Source organism: Lissotriton vulgaris, unplaced genomic scaffold (assembly GCF_964263255.1).
Source record: "Lissotriton vulgaris unplaced genomic scaffold, aLisVul1.2 SCAFFOLD_241, whole genome shotgun sequence".
NCBI classification, from domain to species: Eukaryota; Metazoa; Chordata; class Amphibia; order Caudata; family Salamandridae; genus Lissotriton; species Lissotriton vulgaris.
The window spans coordinates 156,798-177,203 of record NW_028252742.1 but is presented as its reverse complement, the minus strand read 5'-3'; the positions used below and the strand labels follow the sequence as shown (position 1 = coordinate 177,203).

The 20,406-nt window shown below is 50.9% G+C and overlaps 1 protein-coding gene across 2 annotated transcripts in view; it reads right to left on the bottom strand.

Annotated features, from left to right (window-relative positions):
* LOC147662037 (uncharacterized) overlaps window positions 1–20,406 on the bottom strand; it is a 205,632-nt gene that overhangs the window by 152,288 nt on the left and 32,938 nt on the right. For both annotated transcript variants that reach the window (XM_086951165.1, XM_086951166.1), the window contains exon 2: window positions 19,189–19,309. In XM_086951165.1, coding sequence (XP_086807291.1) covers window positions 19,189–19,309 — 121 coding nt within the window. The remainder of the gene's footprint in view (window positions 1–19,188; window positions 19,310–20,406) is intronic.

The following is a 20,406-nucleotide window of genomic DNA, read 5'->3' as shown; positions in this document are numbered from 1 at the left end:
CAGAGCCCCACACACGCACACAGAGCCTCACACACACACACACAGAGCCCCACACACACACACAGAGCCCCACACACACACACAGAGCCCCACACACACAGAGCCACACACACACAGAGCCACACACACACACAGAGCCACACACAGAGGCCAGAAAAAACGCTCACAAAGAGGGAACAGGGGGCAGGAAAGCAAGCACAACGAGGGGGCAGGAGAGCAAGCACAAACCAACGAGGGGGCAGGGGGGCACAGAGGCACAAAAACCAGATCACAAGCAGGGCACAGAGGCACAATAAGCAACGAGTGGGCAGGGGCAGGAGAGCAAGCACAAGCAACGAGGGGGCAGCAAGCACAAGCAACGAGGGGGCAGGGGGGCACAGAGGCACAAAAACCGGATCACAAGCAGGGCACAGAGGCATAAAAACCGGATCACAAGCAGGGCACAGAGGCACAACAAGCAATAAGGGGGCAGGGGCAGGAGAGCAAGCACAAGCAACGAGGGGGCAGTAAGCACAAGCAACGAGGGGGCAGGGGGGCACAGAGGCACAAAAACCGGATCACAAGCAGGGCACAGAGGCACAACAAGCAACGAGGGGGCAGGGGCAGGAGAGCAAGCACAAGCAACAAGGGGGCAGCAAGCACAAGCAACGAGGGGGCAGGGGGGCACAGAGGCACACAAACCGGATCACAAGCAGGGCACAGAGGCACAAAAACCGGATCACTTTCATTACTCACATGCCTTTTATCACTTTGAATTTTTATGACTTTTTTTTCCCCCGAGTGTGGTTTGCCAATTTTTAATAAAGCTGCTCCATCATAAACCAAGTTTTTCTTTTTAAGTGCTATTGGTGCCTAGTTTGGGTGGTGCGGGGTGCGGCAAAAATGGGGGTATGGGGCTTCCTCATGACAAAGCCTTAAAACAACCTACTTGTAGCAAACGGTTTGAGCATAGATAAGCATAAAAAATGCCAAAAGGCATTTTAATTTGCAGTGTTGGGCCCATGTATCCCTCCAAATAAATAATGCAGCTCCAGTGGGTTGTGCAACGCAAACGTTCGTCACCTCACAAATTGTCACAGCATTTCAAACCTTTTTTCCCCTAAAAACATACAAGCATTCGTTTTCCACTCCTGTTATTACGCATTCATGGTGTGTGCTGCTAGGGTTGGTGGTACTTGGCAGGTTAATTATCACGTGATTGTTTCCTCCTTATAATCCTCTCACCGTGGGAAGAGGGGGTGGGAAAGGGGTTTGAGGGCTCTCCAGTGGGAAAGCGGCAATTCCGAACAGCATCACTCAAAGGTGTCGCCCATACTGCAGCACAGGCAGGTCGGGACTGCCGCCCAGGTGCCAAGTGTGCTGTAACTGTGAAAGAACCCAGTCGCGTGCAGTGTGAATTACCTCTGCACCTGTCCCTCCCTGGGAAGGCCCAGCTAGCTGACACGGAGGAGAAAGCTGGCACCCGTTTGTTACGAAAACACCCCAAATCGATAGATATTAGCCATAACACTTCTCAAACTAGTACCCTTCGCGTTCTGTCCAGACTTACCTGGCTTCAGCGGAGCACATTTTTTTTGTAAGTAAAAAAAAAAATTACGTTTATATTTTAAGGCATAAAGATAATGTGAGCGTCCTCAAGAAATCAAATGCCCCTTCTGAGCCTCGTGGGCTCGAGAAACAACACTGCCAATTGGGGGAGCGGCCCGCGGTCCACTGGGGCCGCTCTACCCTCAAAATTGTCCGCAACCGTGGGAGTCCCTCTCGTGGGACTCTGAAGTGAAAAATGCCCCCAAATCACGGTGGAGCGGCCCACTGCCAAATGGGGCAGCCCGAGACACCAACAACAACGTAGGAGCAGCCCTCTGCAGAGCGGGGCTGCTCGGGTCAAGGCACCGGCGGGGTACGCGACCTCGCACCTTCCCCCCCACCACCCCAGCCGGCTTTCACTCACCGGCTTCCTGGACCTGCAGTGCGTCTCCTTCCACCGCGGCGGGGGCAGGCATCGGCAATGTGCTTCGGGCCCCCTCCGCCTCATGGACACAGCTGCTGCAGGGCATGGGGCTCTCCTCCTCACCCGGGAACCCCGACGCGGAACAGGCGGCTTCTCTGTGTCCCTGCTCCTTCTCCTCACGGCCGCAGGCGAGGCTCTACCGTAACACAGGGACCCCGCGGACTTCATCTGCTCGCTCCCTGCCTCACTCCTCTGCACTGGAGCACGGGGTAGGCTCCCGTCCGCTTCCGGTTTCTCTGCCCACTACTTCCGGGTCGTCGCAGGCAGCGCGGTGGCCCGGAGGGAGAAAAGTGGATTCCGGCAGCAATCCGGGGTAGGCACCCGGTAGATGAGGGATCAGAACGGGGTGAGCACCCGTATTTTAAGTAATAAAACGGGGCTAAGCACAATTTTAAAAGAAAGCGCTCCTAAGCGCTAGGGGGCACAACAACGGCAGATAAGCGATATTAGAGCGCTTTACACAACGCAACCGATTCATATGCAGGTCGAGCAGAAATGCCGCAAAGCTCCGTCATTTTCGTGATTCGGGGGCGTGTTTTTAGCAGTTGAGTGACGGATGACGTCACGGCTTAAAAACTGCAAAAAACACGCTCCCGAATCGCAAAAAGACGGGGCTTGAACAGAGTGACGCCCCTCTCCTTCAATGGTTGGAAGCCAGCCAATGGAGAAGAGGGGCGGGTTCAAGTCCCACTGTAGCCAAAACATAAAATCTCGGACTCTGCCCACTGCTTACCTAGTGCGACGCAGGCCGAGACCTAAAAACACAAGAAAATAGACTTTTCAGCAGTTGATACAGGGCTACTAAGAGATGACCTAAGAAAGCTAGCAAATAAAGTTAAAAACACCCTGGAAGTGCTGACCGAGCTACAACCATCATTGGAATAATTGCACATGGAAGCTACTGGGTTTTTTATGTTCTGTTTTTTCTTGGGATTTTTTGGTGACTCCGCAGAATCCCTGCAACATGGCGCTGCTAACATTTGGTCTAGTACTTATTCATGGGAACCCCGAGTAGTGCTTGTGCTTGTCCACAATATCCTCGCACCATTACCCGGAGATGTCTGTGGTGGGAGGGCTTTGCCTCCTCAGTTTTTTAGGGTCTACCTATTGCTGTAGGTTTTTCAAACTTGAATTCTAAAAGGTTCCCTTTGTTTTGCCGAATGGCTCAACCGGTTGCGATTCTGGCTCATTGCTGCGTGGTGGTTACTCAACATTTGTTGCAGGATGAGTCCCCAAAGCAGGGTATCCGGTTGTTTTTGTAGTCGAGGCAGATCCAGCATACCTTTTTGAAGCATTTTACTCCTGGATTACGTTTCCCAATGTGGATGCGAATGATGATGCTTCTCATCACTACACTGCGCTGCTGTTCTGGCAGCTTATTGAAATTCCTCTAAGGGCCTGGGAGCACCAGATTTGGTTTAATGGCACCCTGCCCCATCCTATTGCTATTGTTCCAATAGGCATCTTGAGTACTGAAGGGGCAACTTGGCCTGTTTTGGCCGGTTTTACTCTGTACCCAAATACTCTCAACACCAATTTGGCAGAAGTATGTTTGCTATATGCTCAGGTTGTTCTCCTCTATAGACGCCTGATCCACTTTATTGCCATTGCTTTTCTGACGGCTGCGCCTCCTGTACAAGCTCCGCACAGTGAGGGTCTTGTTATTAGCCCCGTTATTATTAGTTTAGTGATGGCCTAACATCCTCAGAATCTGGAGGACTTTCCCTTTTGGATTATTCAGAAAATTGACCAGCTTGATGCTGGTTTCCCTCTCACGGATCCTTACTGTGTGCTTGCCTAGTGGTCTGATTTCCCCCTTGGCCGACTGCAACACCTGGGAGACGGTGTTTGTCTCAGTGTATACCCTTTGCTATGGCAAATCCTTGATGAGCATTCTTCCAAGCGTTCTCAAACAAGTACAGAACGAACATGGAGCAGGTCCTGCCATAGATTTGGGGATGAAGCTGATGAGTATGTTTCCCGTAGTCTTCTAAATGATTCTTTCTAATGATAAAGTTGAAGCAGCGCCCTTGATGGTACATCAACGCCTTTCAACTGTGGCTGAAGTTGACCATGAACGTGAGTTGCCGATTATAATAGCCAAAGTCTATACATCACTTGGTCTTAATAACTTTGGGGTCAAGCCGTCTATTCAGTCTCAAGGTAAGCCGCCTCCTGAAAAGGAGGGTCATCCTGTCTTTCCTAAAAAGACATGGGACAAATATAAGCAGCAACAGAAGCCCAGGTCTCAGGGTGAGTCACCACCCCCCTACGCTTCTGAATGTATACATGATTTATGTGATCGCTCTAAAATTAAAACTCCTGAGAGGTTTCAGGTTTCTGGTGAAATGCTTTGCGTACAGGAGGGACGTTTCTCAAGGCACGAGCCAGTACGAAGTCAGCAGGGCTCGTGATGATGAAAGGCTTGGCGCACAGGAGGTGGGTTTCTCAAGGTACGAGCAGCTGCGAAGTCAGCAGGGCTCGTGGTGGTGAAATGCTTTGCGTACAGGAGGTACGATTCTCAAGGTCCGAGCCACGACAAAGTCAGCAGGGCTCGGGATGGTGGAGGCTTTGCGTACAGGTGGTACGATTCTCAAGGTCTGAGCTGCGACAAAGTCAGCGGGGCTTGGGATGGTGAAACGCTTCGTGTACCGGAGGTACGATTCTCAAGGTCTGAGCCGCAACAAAGTTCAGCAGGGCTCGGGATGGTGAAATGCTTTGTGTACCGGAGTTACGATTCTCAAGGTCCGAGCGGCGACAAAGTCAGCAGGGCTCGGGATGGTAAAATGCTTCGTGAACCGGAGGTAGGATTTTCAAGGTCCGAGCCGTAACAAAGTCAGCAGGGCTCGGGATGGTGGAATGCTTTGCGTAAAGGAGGTACGATTCTCAAGGTCCGAGTCGCAACAAAGTCAGCAGGGCCCGGGATGGCGAGATGCTCTGCGTACATGAGGTACGATCCGTGAGCCGCGATGAAGTCAGCAGGGCTCTCTTGTCCAAAAAGCGATCTGGCCTCCAGTTCAACGGTTCCCTAGTTATATCTCAGAAGGTCTTTGAAGTCTTTGATCAGGTAGGGTGTTACCCTCCACCCAGGTTTCTGTTGTGGGTCTTTTCGGCCAGATGGCAACCCCGTACTTTGAAGGAGGGAGGCCGGGGTGTAAGACGCTCCGCGGGAAGTGGGGCCGGCATTGTTGCAAGCAGGTCACTTGCCAGAACTACCCTGCCTCTCTTATCTGGCGGCAGCCAGCTACCTCCAGGCTGTGGGAGACAGCCCAGACATTTGACTACACATCTGGGGCCCACTACGAGGTTAGGAATCTGGAAATCTCTCTGCAAAGGTAATTTCTATGCTCTGGGTCTAATCATCCTTCCCTGACAAGAATGTCTCATATAACCCTGATGTCAGGGACACTAATTTGGAGTTCCTACCATTTACCCCAGGTCAGATACACTGTTCGAGGTTATACTGTGAAAGAGAGCACTTGCACCGTGGCCCAGGTTAGCAGGGTGTAAGGGGGTACCACCGGTGCCCCCAGTTAAGACTGTAACCTGTGACCCCCTCCCTCTTGTTTTCACAGCCCCCACCGCATCCCTCATGGAACAGGTACGAGGAGCGTTACAGCTGTGACGAGGAGGATACAGACATCGGCCCCTTTAACTGGTACGGAGGGATTGTGGAGGCGGAGTCCGACTCCGCCTTAAAGGAAGAGGGAAAGCAGGTACAGGTGTGTCTATACACCGGAGGAGCGGTCAGCAGAAGGAGAGGTGAGGCGTGGAGCAAGCGGGAAGACAGCGATGAAACGTGGGAAGAGGACGAGGTGCGGGAGACTTCGCTATCGGAAGAAGAGAGGCGAGACGCATCGAGTACGGAGGAAGAAAGGAGAGAAGTAGGGAGAATCAGAGAAGGGCAGCGAGAATTGTCGGCGTCCGGAGAGGAGAGGCGAGAACACTCGGTAGCAGTGGAGGAGGAGACATCCGAAGCCAATCTCGGGGAGTAGGAGGATCGAGAGAGAGCAGAGGCGGAGGTCGGACGGAGAGCGGACGAAACACAGAAGCCAGGAGGCCACCGATCCCACGAGCTGCCCAGCCGCTCCCCTGGAGGGGTGTGGCTCACAGAGGTGTGTGCACGTATAGCGGGTTGGGTGGGGAGGAAAGTAAAGCGCAAAAGCCATCCCTGAACCCCTTTTGTTAAAGTTAACGGAGTTCACATCCCTCACCCTCCCTAGCGTGATTCGAGCACTGGGTTGTCCTCACTCCCCCCACCCCCCTTGATTTGCACTAGTATAGAAAGTAGCTATCCTGATACATCCCTCTCTTGTTTTCCATACCGGCGGTGACGAGGGCAAGACGGAGCCAGAAAGCGTACAGAGAAGACAGACGCTAACAAGACGACGGGAAGAAGGGGTGATCACCAAGAGCCGCCGAGAAAGAAGCCGTTCCCCCAGGAGAGCAGTACCCCCAAAAACCTGTACAGACTTTCTTTTGCAACAAATAAAACCTAGCGGTGTCGTAACAAAAACTCGTCTCCTGCCTATCCTGTCCCGCCGGCTACACAGGGGTGCAGTACTCTGCGCATCTTAGTCCAGCAAAAAAACAAAGGGGTCATACATGAAGAGGGTGAAAAAGTGGATGGGGGACCCACGCTAAGGATGTTAGGTCTAACACGTGTCCCCCCTAGCTGGAAGGCTGGAAGAATTACCCATCCCCTTGTGAGTTCCCCTCGCTAAGGTGGAAGAATCTTGACATACTGCCAGCGTTGGCGTGGTCGGTGCCAGGCCGGTGCTCTACGGTGAAGTCCATCCCTTGTAGGGAAATGGACCATCTCAGCAGTTTTGGATTTTCCCCTCTCATCTGCATTAACCACCTGAGGGGCCGGTGGTCCATTTGTACCAAGAAGTGAACCCCAAATAGGTGTGCCTTAATTTCTTGAGTGCCCAGACCACCGCAAAAGCCTCCCGCTCAATGGTACTCGATCTCCGTTCCCGGGGTAGTAACCTCCTACTAATGAAGGCTACCGGTTGGTCTAGGGCTTCCTCATTCAGCTGTGAGAGGACCGCTCCTATGCCATGCTCTGAGGCGTCCGTATGGACAACATATTCTTTTGAGAAGTCAGGGGCACCAAGTACTGGTGCTGTGCACATGGTCGTCTTCAAGGCGTCAAACGCTTTCTGACAGGTGGGAGTCCAAAGGACTTTGTTGGGCTGTTTCTTGGAGGTGAGTTCCATCAAGGCCCCTACCATGCTGCCATATCCCTTGACGAACCTTCTATAGTAGCCGGTAAGTCCTAGGAAGGCCCTCACCTCGGTTTGGGTCGTGGGAGGTTCCCAGGCCAAGATGGCCGCAATCTTAGGCTAGAGGGGCGCCACTTGGTCGCTCCCTACCTGGTGTCCCAAGTACACTACTGACCCTGGGCCAATCTGACATTTACTAGCCTTATTCAAGAGTTTTATATAGCGCTGGCTATACCCAGAGGTATCAGAGCGCTTTACATGAGGTTCCACAAAAATTACAATGGGAAACTGCCAGGCCAGGTCCTCCCTGGATTGGAAACCAGCATCCTAGGACCGGTTTCGGGCTTTCAGCCCTCATCAGCAAAGATAGCTTGACTCAAGCGGCATGGAGAGCACGGGACCCACGTCCCATGAGGCACAGGGTCAAGACTGACATATAGCTGTGTCTGAACTGAGGTGTCAAAGTGAGCTAAAGAAAAATGATGGATTCAACACGGATCTGTGACTGGGGTGAGTGTCTAAAAGATTTCAGCGCTCCGTACATCATCTCCTTGTGTTTACACAGGGATGTGTGCCATGTTGAGTTTTCACTTATTTCTACACCAAAACCGCAGCTTGCAAAGGCAGTGTTTGTGTAGTGTTACAGGGCCTTTAAAGGTGGCACAATAAGTGCTGCAGTCCTTAGGGGTTTTCTCTGGTCACAGTGCCCTGGGTACATGTGGTACCATTTACTAGGGACTGACCTGTGGCCAGAGATACCACTTGGGTGCTGTTATCATTGCAGGTTTAGGGAAAGAACATAGGCTCTGGGTACATGATTGGCAGGAGCTCAGTCAAAGCACATCAGCAGTTGAGCAAAAAGTGGGGGCTACTGTGCAGAAAAGGGCACTTTCTCACACTTTCCACAACCAGTCTGGTACCAGTGAAATATTCTAATCTGTAGTGTAAATATCCATCAGAAAGTCAAGATGTGTCACCACAAACATTCTTCAAAAAGAGTGGCAACAAAATCTAACTCTTGGGGTGACATTTGTTAGAGATCTAGCCTCCATTATCAATTCCCAAGGATTTATACACACATCTGTTACTAATCATATCATTTGTGTTCCCTTTTTCAACTAACTTTTGTAGAATGACAGCATACTTTGTATAGTAATCGGTGCGTTTGGCATCATGGATCTGAGAAGGGGGGGGGGGAGTCGTTTGACATCCTCATGCACCACAGCATTTCAAAACCTTGGCATTTCAGAAGGGAGCGCAAAGCTGGGAATTATGCTCTTGAATGGTGAGGGAGTTGACACCAGCCGCCAGAGTCCACAATACTACTCTGTCGACGTCCCACGTATCTGGAAAATTCCTTTTATTTGGAATTGTTGACCTTCTGAGTGTTTTTTCTCATCCTAGAATATGCCACTAGTGATGAAAGTATCATCACTTGATGAGCATTCAAGGCCAACTGCATTAATGAGAGTGCGTTAGAAACTCATAGTAGATACCATAAAGAGAGCCATAAGTGCTTTGGTATAGAAAAGGCTAATGACAAACATTAAAATACTAGTGCTTAAAATAAGAAAAACAATTCCAGAGGATCAAAAGCAGGCAGAAGCATAAATATGCTCTCCAATTGTAAAAGCCCACAAGATACTTTTCTTTTCACGTTGGCATTAGGGCAAATGTTATCTTGTCAGCCTTGGTTTGGACTAACTCTAGGAACTACAAAAACACACTAGTCTATTTCTCAGCCAAACCTAAACCCAGCTAAATGCAAACAAATGTAGGCTTACAACAGATACAGGAACTGCAGCCCAAACTCTGGTCCACTGACGCAACCACAGGACCAGAGGGGAAGAATAAAAAGTGTGAGGCCCGCTCGGCGCAGGGCCAACAATACTTCCCAGAGGTGTTGCAGGTGTTCATCCCTGGAGGTACTGAACACTGCAATGTCATCTAGGTAGGCGGCGCTGAATTGCTCCCGCCCTGCCAATACCCGGTTGACCAGTCTCTGGAAGGTGGCAGGGGCATTTTTCATTCCAAAGGGAATTACCCAAAATTGGTAGTGCCCATCGGGGGTGGAGAAGGCTGACCACTCTTTCGCTCCTTCTGTGAGGGCAATCTGCCTTTACCCAGAGTTGAGGTCAAAGGTACTGAGGTATCGGGCAGAACCCAGGCGGTCAATGAGCTCGTCGGCTCGGGGAATAGGGTGAGCGTCCGTCCGGGTAACAGCATTGAGTCCACGGTAGTACACACAGAACCTCAGTTCAGGGGTGGCACCGGGCGCGACAGCCTTGGGGACCAGGACCACTGGGCTGGCCCACGGACTGTCAGAGGACTCAATTACTCCGAGGGCGAACATTTTGGAGACTTCCTCCTTAATGTAGGACCTGACCCTGTCTGTGACCCTGTAAGCCTTGTGCCTCACAGGCATGCTGTCCCCGGTGTCTACATCGTGGTCACACCAACTGGTGACACTGGGGACCAGGGAGAAGAGGTCTGAGAATTGGCTCAATAACTGGCGACAGTCTCGGTGTTGCTCTGGGGTCAGGCAGGTGGAAAGGCAAACACCTTCTACTAACCCATCATGTTCCTCAGCACACAGGTAGAGGTTCTGTCCCCTCTTCCACTCCATCATCGGTGGCTAGGAGCATGCTCACTTCGGACCTCTCGAAGTGGGGCTTGAGGCGGTTTACATGGAGGACCCGTAGGGGGTTCCGGGGGGACTGCAAGTCCACTAGATAGGTGACTTGGCTTTTGCGCTCCACTATCTTGAAGGGACCGGTCCACTTGTCCTGGAGAGCACAGGGTTCCACGGGGGCAATCACCCACACTTGCTGCTCAGGCTGAAACTCGACCAACGTGGCATTCTGGTAATACTAGCATTTCATTTCCTCCATGCTGGGTTCCAGGTTTGCCTCGGCGAGATCCCTGAATTTTCGGGTCTGATTCCTTAAGGCCAACATGTATCTAAACACGTCCTGGGGTGGGTTCCTGGGGGCCTTCTTCCAGCCTTCTTTAATCAGACTCAGGGGTCCTCAGACGGGATGGCCGTAGAGGAGTTCAAAGGGGCTGAACCCTAGGGACTTCTGTGGTACCTTCCGATATGCGTACAGTAGGCATGGTAAGAGGACGTCCCACTTACACCTCAGGGGCTCCCCCAGGCCCATAATCATGCCTTTAAGGGTCCGGTTGAAACGTTACACCAGCCCATTTCCTCGGGGGGGGGGGGGGGGGTAAGGAGTGGTGAATTTGTACGTAACGCCACACTCCTGCCACAGGGACTTCATTTTTTTTTTTTTTATATTTTTTTATTGCAGGAATCAGCAAAAGTTACATAGCAGATCAGAGACATATCATCAAAGTTAATCATAAGAAAAAGACCCCGTGGGGGAGCATCCCTTGTACACAGCCATTCAGCCCACATCCCGAAGGTCGGGCGGCGTGTGCGATGAGTCCACGCATGAGGGTCTGGTAGTCTTCTGGTGTCGATCCGAATAAATGAGCGATCTTCTTCTGCTTTTCTAAACAATCCTAAAAACACCCCTTCTTTCCCACCCAACCAAACCCCCCCCAGAGGACCAGGGACTAATCACGCGGTATGAAAAAAACAACAATGACAGTAAGAGTGTTCTACGCTTCCCTCTACCTCTATCCACCCTGCCACAGGGACTTCATATACTTCGAGATGAAGTTGGTCCCCCGTCACTCACTACCACACTGGGGAACCCCACACGGGAGAAGATCCCCATCAGGGCCCGGCCCACCATGGGGGCCGTCACTGTTCGGAATGATACGGCTTCAGAATACCAGGTGGCATGGTCCACCAAGACCAGGATAAACCTGTTACCCATAGTGCTCTTGGGGTCCAGCGGCCCCACAATGTCGATCCCCACTCGCTCAAAAGGGCTACCGACCACAGGGAAGGGTTGCAGGGGAGCCTTGTGCTTCCCCCCACTTTTTCCACTTGCCTGGCACGTCTGGCAGGATCTGCAGTGGGTCTCAACATTTTGGCGCACCCGTGGCCAAAAGAAATGCGTAACAAGCCTGTGATAGGTCTTGTCTTGTCCCAGATGCCCGGCTAAAGGTACATCGTGAGCCAGGCCTAGTAGGAAGTCCCGGTAGAGAAGGGGTACCACCAGCACCCGGGCGGACCCCAGCTCAGCGGACTTAGACTCACTATATAGTAGTCCATTCTCCCAGTAGACCCAGTGTGAACCGGACTGATCACCGGTTGCCTGGGCGACGGCCTTCTGCCGTTCGCCCACGAGAGGGGGGCACGAGTTCTGTTCCTCGCAGAATTCCTCCCTGGAGGGCCCACCGTCCTGCTGCCACTGGTTCAGCTCAGGTATATCCCCCAGTTCGGCTACCTGTTACCCGGTGGGTTCCAGGGCATCCTCCTCAGGGCTACTTTTTGGTCCGAGGGAACCGAGCGGTCCGGGTTCCCAAACCCTTCCTCCTCTCCCTCTGAGGTAGGGCCCTGGGCCATTCTTCCAGGCTGCAGAGCCTGTTGAGCATCTATTTTCGTGGCCCTGGACGGGGTGGTGACGCACACCCATTCGGGTAATCCCAGCATCTCTAGGTGAGCCTTTCGCTCCACCCGAGCCCACAGGGAGCTCTCTAAATCATTGCCTAGTAAACAATCCACAGGCATGGCAGGTCTGACAGCTACTTGCAGGGTGCCGGAGACCCCCCCCCCCCACTCAAAGGGAATTTGGGCCATGCGACAGAGACTCTCAGAGTTATCTGCGCCCACCACGGGGAAAAAAGCGTGAGGTACAATTTGGTCCTCAGAGACCAGGTGACAGCTGACCGCAGTGACTCTTGCACCAGTGTCTCGGAGGGCTCCCACCCTCTGCCCATTGATGGTCACCCACTCCCTGTATTTTTTAGTGTTGGCAGGCAGTTGGGTTCAGGGGACCATTTCTCCGTCTCCCAAGGAGACCAGGGACATAGCTACGGGTCCCCATTCCTCCGGGGTGTCTAACTCCTCCCCAGTGCTAAACTGGCTACCTGGCGGGTGGGGGCACACGAGGGTACTGGTTGCTTGTACAAGGAGCACTGGGGGTCACTGGCGTAGTGCCCCTGTTGTTGGCATTTATAACAAAGGATGGGGGCCCTGGGTACTGGCCTACTGGTGGGGGCCTCGGTGGTGTTCCTAGGAGGAGGCTGGGAACCTCGCTGTTGGTACCCACTGGTGTTACGTTGGGGCCCTGGGGGACTCTCCCGCTGGTTACCCTGATTCCCCCCTCCTGGCTGCCGGGGACCCTGCCCACCCGTGTCATAGTCTTGCACGGGACCTTTCTGGACCTGTGTGCTCACCCAGTGATCTGCCTCCACTGCAAGCTTCCTAGGGTTAGTAAGTCGGCGGTCTACCAGGTCCTGGCGCAACTCAAAAAAACGATTTACATAGAAGTGCTTCCAGGCGATTAAATCAAATAGCTCCTAAAAAGTGGTGACCTTGCTGCCCTTGACCCAGCCCTCTAAGGCTCGCTGTAGTAGTTCACATATTCTACCCAGGTCGTGCCAGGGATCTTCTTGCAATCCCTGAATCTTTGTCTATACATCTCTGGGGTCAGACCATACCTCGACATTAAGGCGTCCTTCATATGGCTGTAGGAGTTCAGTACGGAGGACGGTAGGTCTAGCAAGGTATCTCTCCCCTCACTAAGGAATCTCCCCCACAACTCCACTCCCCAATATTTCTCAGGGACCCAGTGGGAGGTCATCGCTACCTCATACGCCTTGAACCATTGTTGAATGTCATCAGTCATATGGTACTCCTTTACCACATCCTTGGGGATGTGTACCTTGCCTTCTACTAGCGGGGGCATGCTGCTCCCCGGGGAAGCAGGCTCTCCACTCCTAGCCTTGAGCTCTAGCTCCCGGAGACTCCTCTCATGTTCCAACTGCAATCTCTTCCCCTCATGCTCCAGCTGCAGCCTTTTCTCTTCCAGCTCCCCTTGAAACCTCATCTCCTCCAAGGCTAACTTTTTTTCCGCTACTTTCAGTTCTCCTTCCATTTTTAACTTGGTGAGTTCTAACTCATGGGCTCTGCTTTTCTCCTTATCGGCTAGCTACTCTGGTGACAGGCCTCTGTCTGACACACTACTACGTGCGGGGGAAGCTGCTCTCCCTCTCTCCTGCTCCCCTGGCCCTTCCTGCTGCCCATCTCCCATACCAGTTCCTTCTGCGTGGGGTGGGGGATCTTGGGATGCTCACCAGGCCTTCAGCGCCTTCTGATGATCCTCTTTTGTGTTGAGGCCTGTGGTGGAGATCTTAAATTCTTTACAAAAATGTCTTAATTCCTTATGGGCGTAATTCTCTAGTTGCTCTTCCTCAAAACTCGGACTCACGGCTGGTCTTGTAAGACTCATGTTGCCGTGGGGAGTTTCACTTGTTCGACCAAAGATTAAGTGGTTTCGTTATGGCCTGCAATCACTAGGTAGTGGGTCAACAAATCACTGTACATAAATCATAAATGCAAGTTCAGATCCCAAGCGCTGCCACCAATGTTAGATTGGGCGGTCTCGGGGGGGCAAGGGTGTGTGACTCTGTCCCAGCCGGGACCGGCCTCCTCTAGTTAGGACAGGGGGCTATCCGGTTAGTAGTATCACCAAGCAGTCAGACTGAACCTCGAGGGCCAGTGTAAAGCATTTATGATCATATACAGTCATATCTTGCCATACTACAAAAGGACACCACACCGGTTTTCTATGAAAATATAGTATCCTTTATATATCGATTTATCACAAGGCCCAATGACAGTACAATTCCACAATAAGTCAGTTTGGGTTTGGTTCGAGTAGCTAGGGTGACTCTGGTACTCACAGTCCAAGAGCAGGGGTGCGATTCTCGAGGTACGAGCCGCGGCAAAGTCCCCAGCAGGGCTCATGAAGGTGAAATCCTTTGCGTACAGGGGGTACGATTCTCAAGGTACGAGCCGCGACAAAGCCAGCAGGGCTCGTGATGGTGAAATGCTTTGCATACAGGAGGGACGTTTCTCAAGGCACGAGCCGCGACGAAGTCAGCAGTGCTCGTGATGGTGAAAGGCTACGCGTACAGGAGGTGCGTTTCTCAAGGTACAAGCCGCGGCGAAGTCAGCAGGGCTTGTGGTGGTGAAATGCTTTGCGTACAGGAGGTCCGATTCTCAAGGTCCGAGCCGCGACAAAGTCAGCAGGGCTCGGGATGGTGGAAGGCTTTGCGTAAAGGAGGTACGATTCTCAAGGTCCGAGCCGCGACAAAGTCAGCAGGGCTCGGGATGGTGAAATGTTTCACGTACCGGAGGTACGATTCTCAAGGTCCGAGCCGTGACAAAGTCAGCAGGGCTCGGGATGGGGAAATGCTTTGTGTACCGGAGGTACGATTCTCAAGGTCCGAGCCGCGACAAAGTCAGCAGGGCTCGGGATGGTGAAATGCTTCGTTTACAGGAGGTACGATTCTAAAGGTCCGAGCCGTGACAAAGTCAGCAGGGCTAGGGATGGTAAAATGCTTTGTGTACCGGAGGTACGATTCTCAAGGTCCGAGCCGCGACAAAGTCAGCAGGGCTCAGGATGGTGAAATGCTTCGTGTACCGGAGGTACGATTCTCAAGGTTCGAGCCATGACAAAGTCAGCAGGGCTCGAGATGGTAGAATGCTTTGCCTACAGGAGGTACGATTCTCAAGGTCCGGGCAGCGACAAAGTCAGCAGGGCTCGGGATGGTAAAATGCTTCGTGTACAGGAGGTACGATTCTAAAGGTCCGGGCCGCGACAAAGTCAGCAGGGCTCGGGATGGTGGAGTGCTTAGCGTAATGGAGGTACGATTCTCAAGGTCCGAGCCGCGACAAAGTCAGCAGGGCCCGGGATGGCGAGAAGCTTTGCGTACATGAGGAACGATAAAGCCGCGACAAAGTCAGCAGGGCTCTCTTGTCCAAAAAGCGATCTGGCCTCCAGTTCAAGGGTTCCCTAGTTATATCCCAGAAGGTCTTTGAAGTCTTTGATCAGGTAGGGTGTTACCCTCCACCCAGGTTGCTGTTGTGGGTCTTTTCGGCCAGATGGCACCCCGTACTTTGAAGGAGGGAGGCCGGGGTGTCAGACGCTCCGCGGGAAGTGGGGCCGGCATTGTTGCAAGCAGGACACTTGCCAGAACTACCCTGCCACTCTTATCTGGCGGCAGCCAGCTACCCCCAGGCTTTGGGAGACAGCCCAGACATTCGACTACACATCTGGGGCCCACTACGAGGTTAGGAATTGGGACATCTCTCTGCAAAGGACATTTCTATGCTCCGGGTCTTATCTTCCTTCCCTGAGAAGAATGTCTCATATACCTCTGATGTCAGGGACACTAATTTGGAGTTCCTACCAGTTACCCCGGGTCAGATACACTATTCGTGGTTATACTTTGAAAGGGAGCACTTGCACCTTGGCCCTGGTTAGCAGGGGTGCAGTACTCAGCGCGTCTTAGTCCAGCACAAAACAAAGGGGTCATACATGAAGAGGGCGAAAAAGTGGAGGGGGGACCCACGCCAAAGATGTCAGGTCTAACACTTGCCATGTATGCGGAGGCCCTTGAACTGCAGATCTTACCTCCCACCCTCAGAGAAACGGTCATCATTTTGCTCCCTAAGCCAGGTAAAGACCCGCTGCTGTGTGGCTCCTACCGACCGTTGACATTCTCAACCTAGACTACAAAATATTGGCAAAAGCTTTAGCCTGCCGTTTGTCCTTACTGATGGAGTCCATAATCTCCCCTGCTCAGTCTAGTTTCATACCTCACCGCTCGACAGCCTTCAATCTACGCACGTTGTTTAATACCTTACAAAGAATCAGCCCTGAAACGCCTGCTGCAGCCATCCTGCTCGACACGGAAAAGGCCTTTGATTCCCTTGAATAGCCTTTCATTCTGTCAATCATGCAGCGCATAGGAATGCCGTTCGTTTTCATAGCCACCACTGCTCTACTATATAGTCGACCGACCGCCCGGCTTCGACTGAACGGCACATTGTCCCCACCATTCACACTCTCACGCGGTACCAGGCAAGGCTGTCTGCTGTCACCACTGCTGTTTATTTTAGCTCTGGACCCCCTTATAAGGCAACTTTCAGGAAAAACATCTCCACAGAGGGTTGCAATTCCGCACTGGCCCTCTGTTAGTCTCATTGTATGCAGATGACACAGTGTTGTATGTTCGCAATCCCCAGATTAACTTAGACCCCCTCATTCGGGAGATATTACGATTTGGTTTATATTCTGGCTTGGGAATCAACTGGCGCAAATCTGTAATTTTTTGCTCACTGTCAGCACGGTCAGTTGGGACTCAGTCAAGTATTCGGGTATTCACATTCACTCAGCACCGAACAGATCATTAGACGTAATTACGGGACGGCAGTTGCTGGATTGGAGACGCAGGTTGAGAAATGGCTCCAGCTCCCACTGCCAATGGCGGGTCGGGTATTGTTAATTAAAATGATTGTGTTGCCTAAATTCTTATACTTATTCCAAAACATCCCTATCCCACTCACCCAAAAGTTCTTTTTAACTCTGCAGTCCCATATGATAAAACTGGTATGGGGTGGCGGTGAACCCAGGGTCAGCTGGAGAGTGATGACCCTCCCATGCGACCGAGGCAGGTTTGGGGTTCCCGAACTTAGTTTATATTATCTAGCTGCGCAGTGCAGTTTTGCACAGGCTTGGTACCACCCTGACACCAGAATCCCTTACCTTCGGCCGGAATCTGATTTAGTGTTACGAGATACGCCTGTGGCAATCTTACCGAAGGGTTTCCCCAAAGACCCTATGGACATCCAGCCGGCCCGACCACCAGTTGGGCTTGGGACCAATTGTGTCGCGTCACACACACTCCGCTACTCTACTCCTTCGATCTTCCGCTCCCAAATCCTAAACTGATCCCCCTCACTGACGAAACGTTGATACAGAAGACATGCCTCAAATTCGGAATCGTAAAGTTAGGCGACCTATTTCCCAATGGGCACGCTTTCGACCCTGAGGATGAAGCCCTCTTTCCCAACGCCACCTTCATGGACAGATTTGCCCTCACTCGAATCCGCTCTGCCCTTCGGGCTATCTATCCTAATTATCCCTTGGAGCCCCCTTCCTTCCCCCCGCTTACTAAGGTGATTGGCAGCGAAAGAGGGGTACACATCTTGTCCCAGCTCTATAAGGCATGCGCTGCTATTGTACCGGTCAATGAGAATAAAATACGCAAGGCTTGGGAGGAGGACTTGGGTGGCTCGATTTCAGACGAACAATGGGCCGCCTGCTGTGCGGTCACCAGCAGGGTGTCCCTGAACAGCAGGCATTGCTTCACTTTAAGTTTTTACGTCGAATGTACATAACCCCAGCCAAACTCAACAGAATAGACCCTAACATGTCACATCATTGCACCAGGTGTAACGCCCCGAATGCCGATTTTGCCCACCTGGCCTGGACCTGTCTGAGTGTACAAAAATATTGGGTGGCCGTGCATGAAAAAGTGAGCGAGATGGTCAAGGTTCCGATGACTCCATTGCCCGAGATTGCGCTACTGGGATATGTTGTACAGTTCCCGCAGGCCACGCGCAGATTTGTTGCTAATAGTTTGCTTCTGGCCAAACGGGAGGTGGCTCTTCACTGGGGTGGTAGGAGGAATCCCTTGGTGGAGGGGTGGCTGAGGAGTATGGTAACCTGTTCTACAAACAGTGACGTTTATGCAATGACACTCCCCCATCCTCTAGACCAAAGGATATATGGGCCCCTTGAGAGCGTACATACAAGCCCGGCAACTGACCTCCCCCAACCAAGCAGATAATGGAATACTTACCCACTGGTGTGGGCTAAATTCGCACACTGCGTTTGATGCAATCCACAGGGTATTAAGCATGTTGCCACAGCTATGATCTGCTTACCTATTGTACTAGTTTTGCCCCTCAGTTCAAAATGTGATTGTACAGGATTGCACAGTAGAATGTGGGTGATTTGAGGAACTCTCTCTGGGGCGGCATTTGTGCACCACGTTATTATTATTTACTTCATGAGAAACGTATATTTGTGTTGGCGCGTGCTTGTCAGTCTGCTTTGTATTTTTTGTTCTTATGCTCATCTGATCCCAGTGCACTATTATAACCGTAACGAAACTGCTAAATAAAGTGTTAAAAAAAAATAGTCCAGGGCAAGGGGGCCACGCAGCCCCGTTCCATGAGCCCTAAAGGGCCCTGGGGACCGCCACACCCAGAGCCAGCTCCAGCAATGTACCAGGGTGCCCCCCCAGGGACATTGCAGTTTGCAATGGCTTACTCCCGGCAAGCCTAAACAAACTCTGCTCTGCTTTCAGCAAGCGAGAGCAGAAAATACTCTCGCTTGCTTGAAAGCAGAGCATGTATCTGTTTCCCTGCCCGCTGTGAAACACATGTAGTCTATACATATGAGGGCTGTAGTTAACAGTAACTTTAGTTTTGAAACTTGCCATCATTTAATATATATCTTTTGAACGGAGATATATAAATGCATGTTGAACGTTCCAAAATGTGGTTAGATCAACTTCAATGAGTTTACATTATTATTTTGGGTGGACTTGTCAAGTCAATAACCTTTATTCGGATATTTCGTTATCCATAAAAGTACACACATAATTACATACACATAATTACGTACACGGTCAAGATAAAAATCACATTAAAATAGAGTAGCATTGCTGTATTTTCCTTATTAAGAACTGTGACAGTAAAAAGTGCAAAGTGTCATTCTTGTCCGGATCCTCAAATTCATATATTTTTCTTTGACATTTTCAAATAAATGTAAATATACAGGGATCACCCTTAAAATAACAGCAATATATACACAGAACACATGATTTAGCAGCATTATTTAAGGTGCAGGATTTTAAAGTACATAGAGCATAATTCCTAGTTGATAGGCCATCTATAGGTGGACTAGTCATTCATTATATAACATTTAAAGGTTAAATGTTATGAAATGTTACCCAATGAGGTCAAGGCTTGGTGAATTTCCTTCATTACATTTGCATAAAGCTCCTTCTGCCACTCGTATAACAACTTCCACTCCTCTTCAGAGAAACAGGCAGCGACATCCTGGAATGTAACCTGTGCATGGAAAAAAGCATTACAGTTGTCACTCAGCGAAAATATGATTCTGTGGCAATATCTACACATCACATAAAACAGAACATATTTCGTCAGAGAGAGGAAAAGAAAGAGGCAAAAAGAGAGACACAAAGACACCAGAGAGAAGATAGAAAAGAGAACAAATAGAGAGAGTGGCAGAGACAGTGCATGATTTGCTCATACAAAGAACAAGTACAGCACAGATATCACTAGTGCAAGTTCTCCTTATACTGAAATAAGATAAAGCACAGGCAGTACCAGAACACCATTCTCCCAAACACTTGTTGCCGGTACAGCACTGACAATACGAGGGCACGTTTTGTTCCCAAACAGTGCACATGTAGCAGCAGTACTCGTATAGATAACAGCAGTGCATGCTTCACTCACACACAAATTATTTACACCGAGGCGGTAGAAGTACAAGCTTCCGTAACATAAAGAATATGTGGCAGCAGCACTCCAAGCATCTCTCATGTGTAGTACAGGCCTCAGTGCAGGCTTTCCTCAAACAGTTTGTGTGCAGGACAGGAAAGGTAAGGTGTATTTACAGAGAGGAGTCACAGCACCAGCAGCAGCAAAGAATGTTTCTGACTTTAAGGAAAAAACTTACCTTTTCAAAGCATTTACCCAGACCGTTGAAAGATCATCTTAATTCCTGTATATCTTTAGTGGCGTTAATAACCTGGTCAAGCCTCGTGCATACTAAGGCATACGATATGAATAGCACGTTGTTTTGTTGTTTCAGCCTGACAACAAAACAATACAATTTCCCAATACAGTGACATGATGCAGACGACAGAGTGCATAAATGTCCGATTCTGATCAGTTTTCAATAGGTCAATTATGTGCACAATTTACCTTCACCTTCCAGAAATATTAGCGTGCATTAGGCAGAGAGAACCTGGCAACCTCATGGGTCTGGGTATATTCCTGGTGGGACAGGAGGTCCCCTTCCGCTAACAGATCCCCCTATATGTGTGTACCAGCAGCTTCCCAGGGTCTCAAAGTAAGTGATGTTTCCAGGCCCAACTGTGTCAGTAACCCTCTCAGGGGAATGTTAGGAGCAGAGTGTGGGG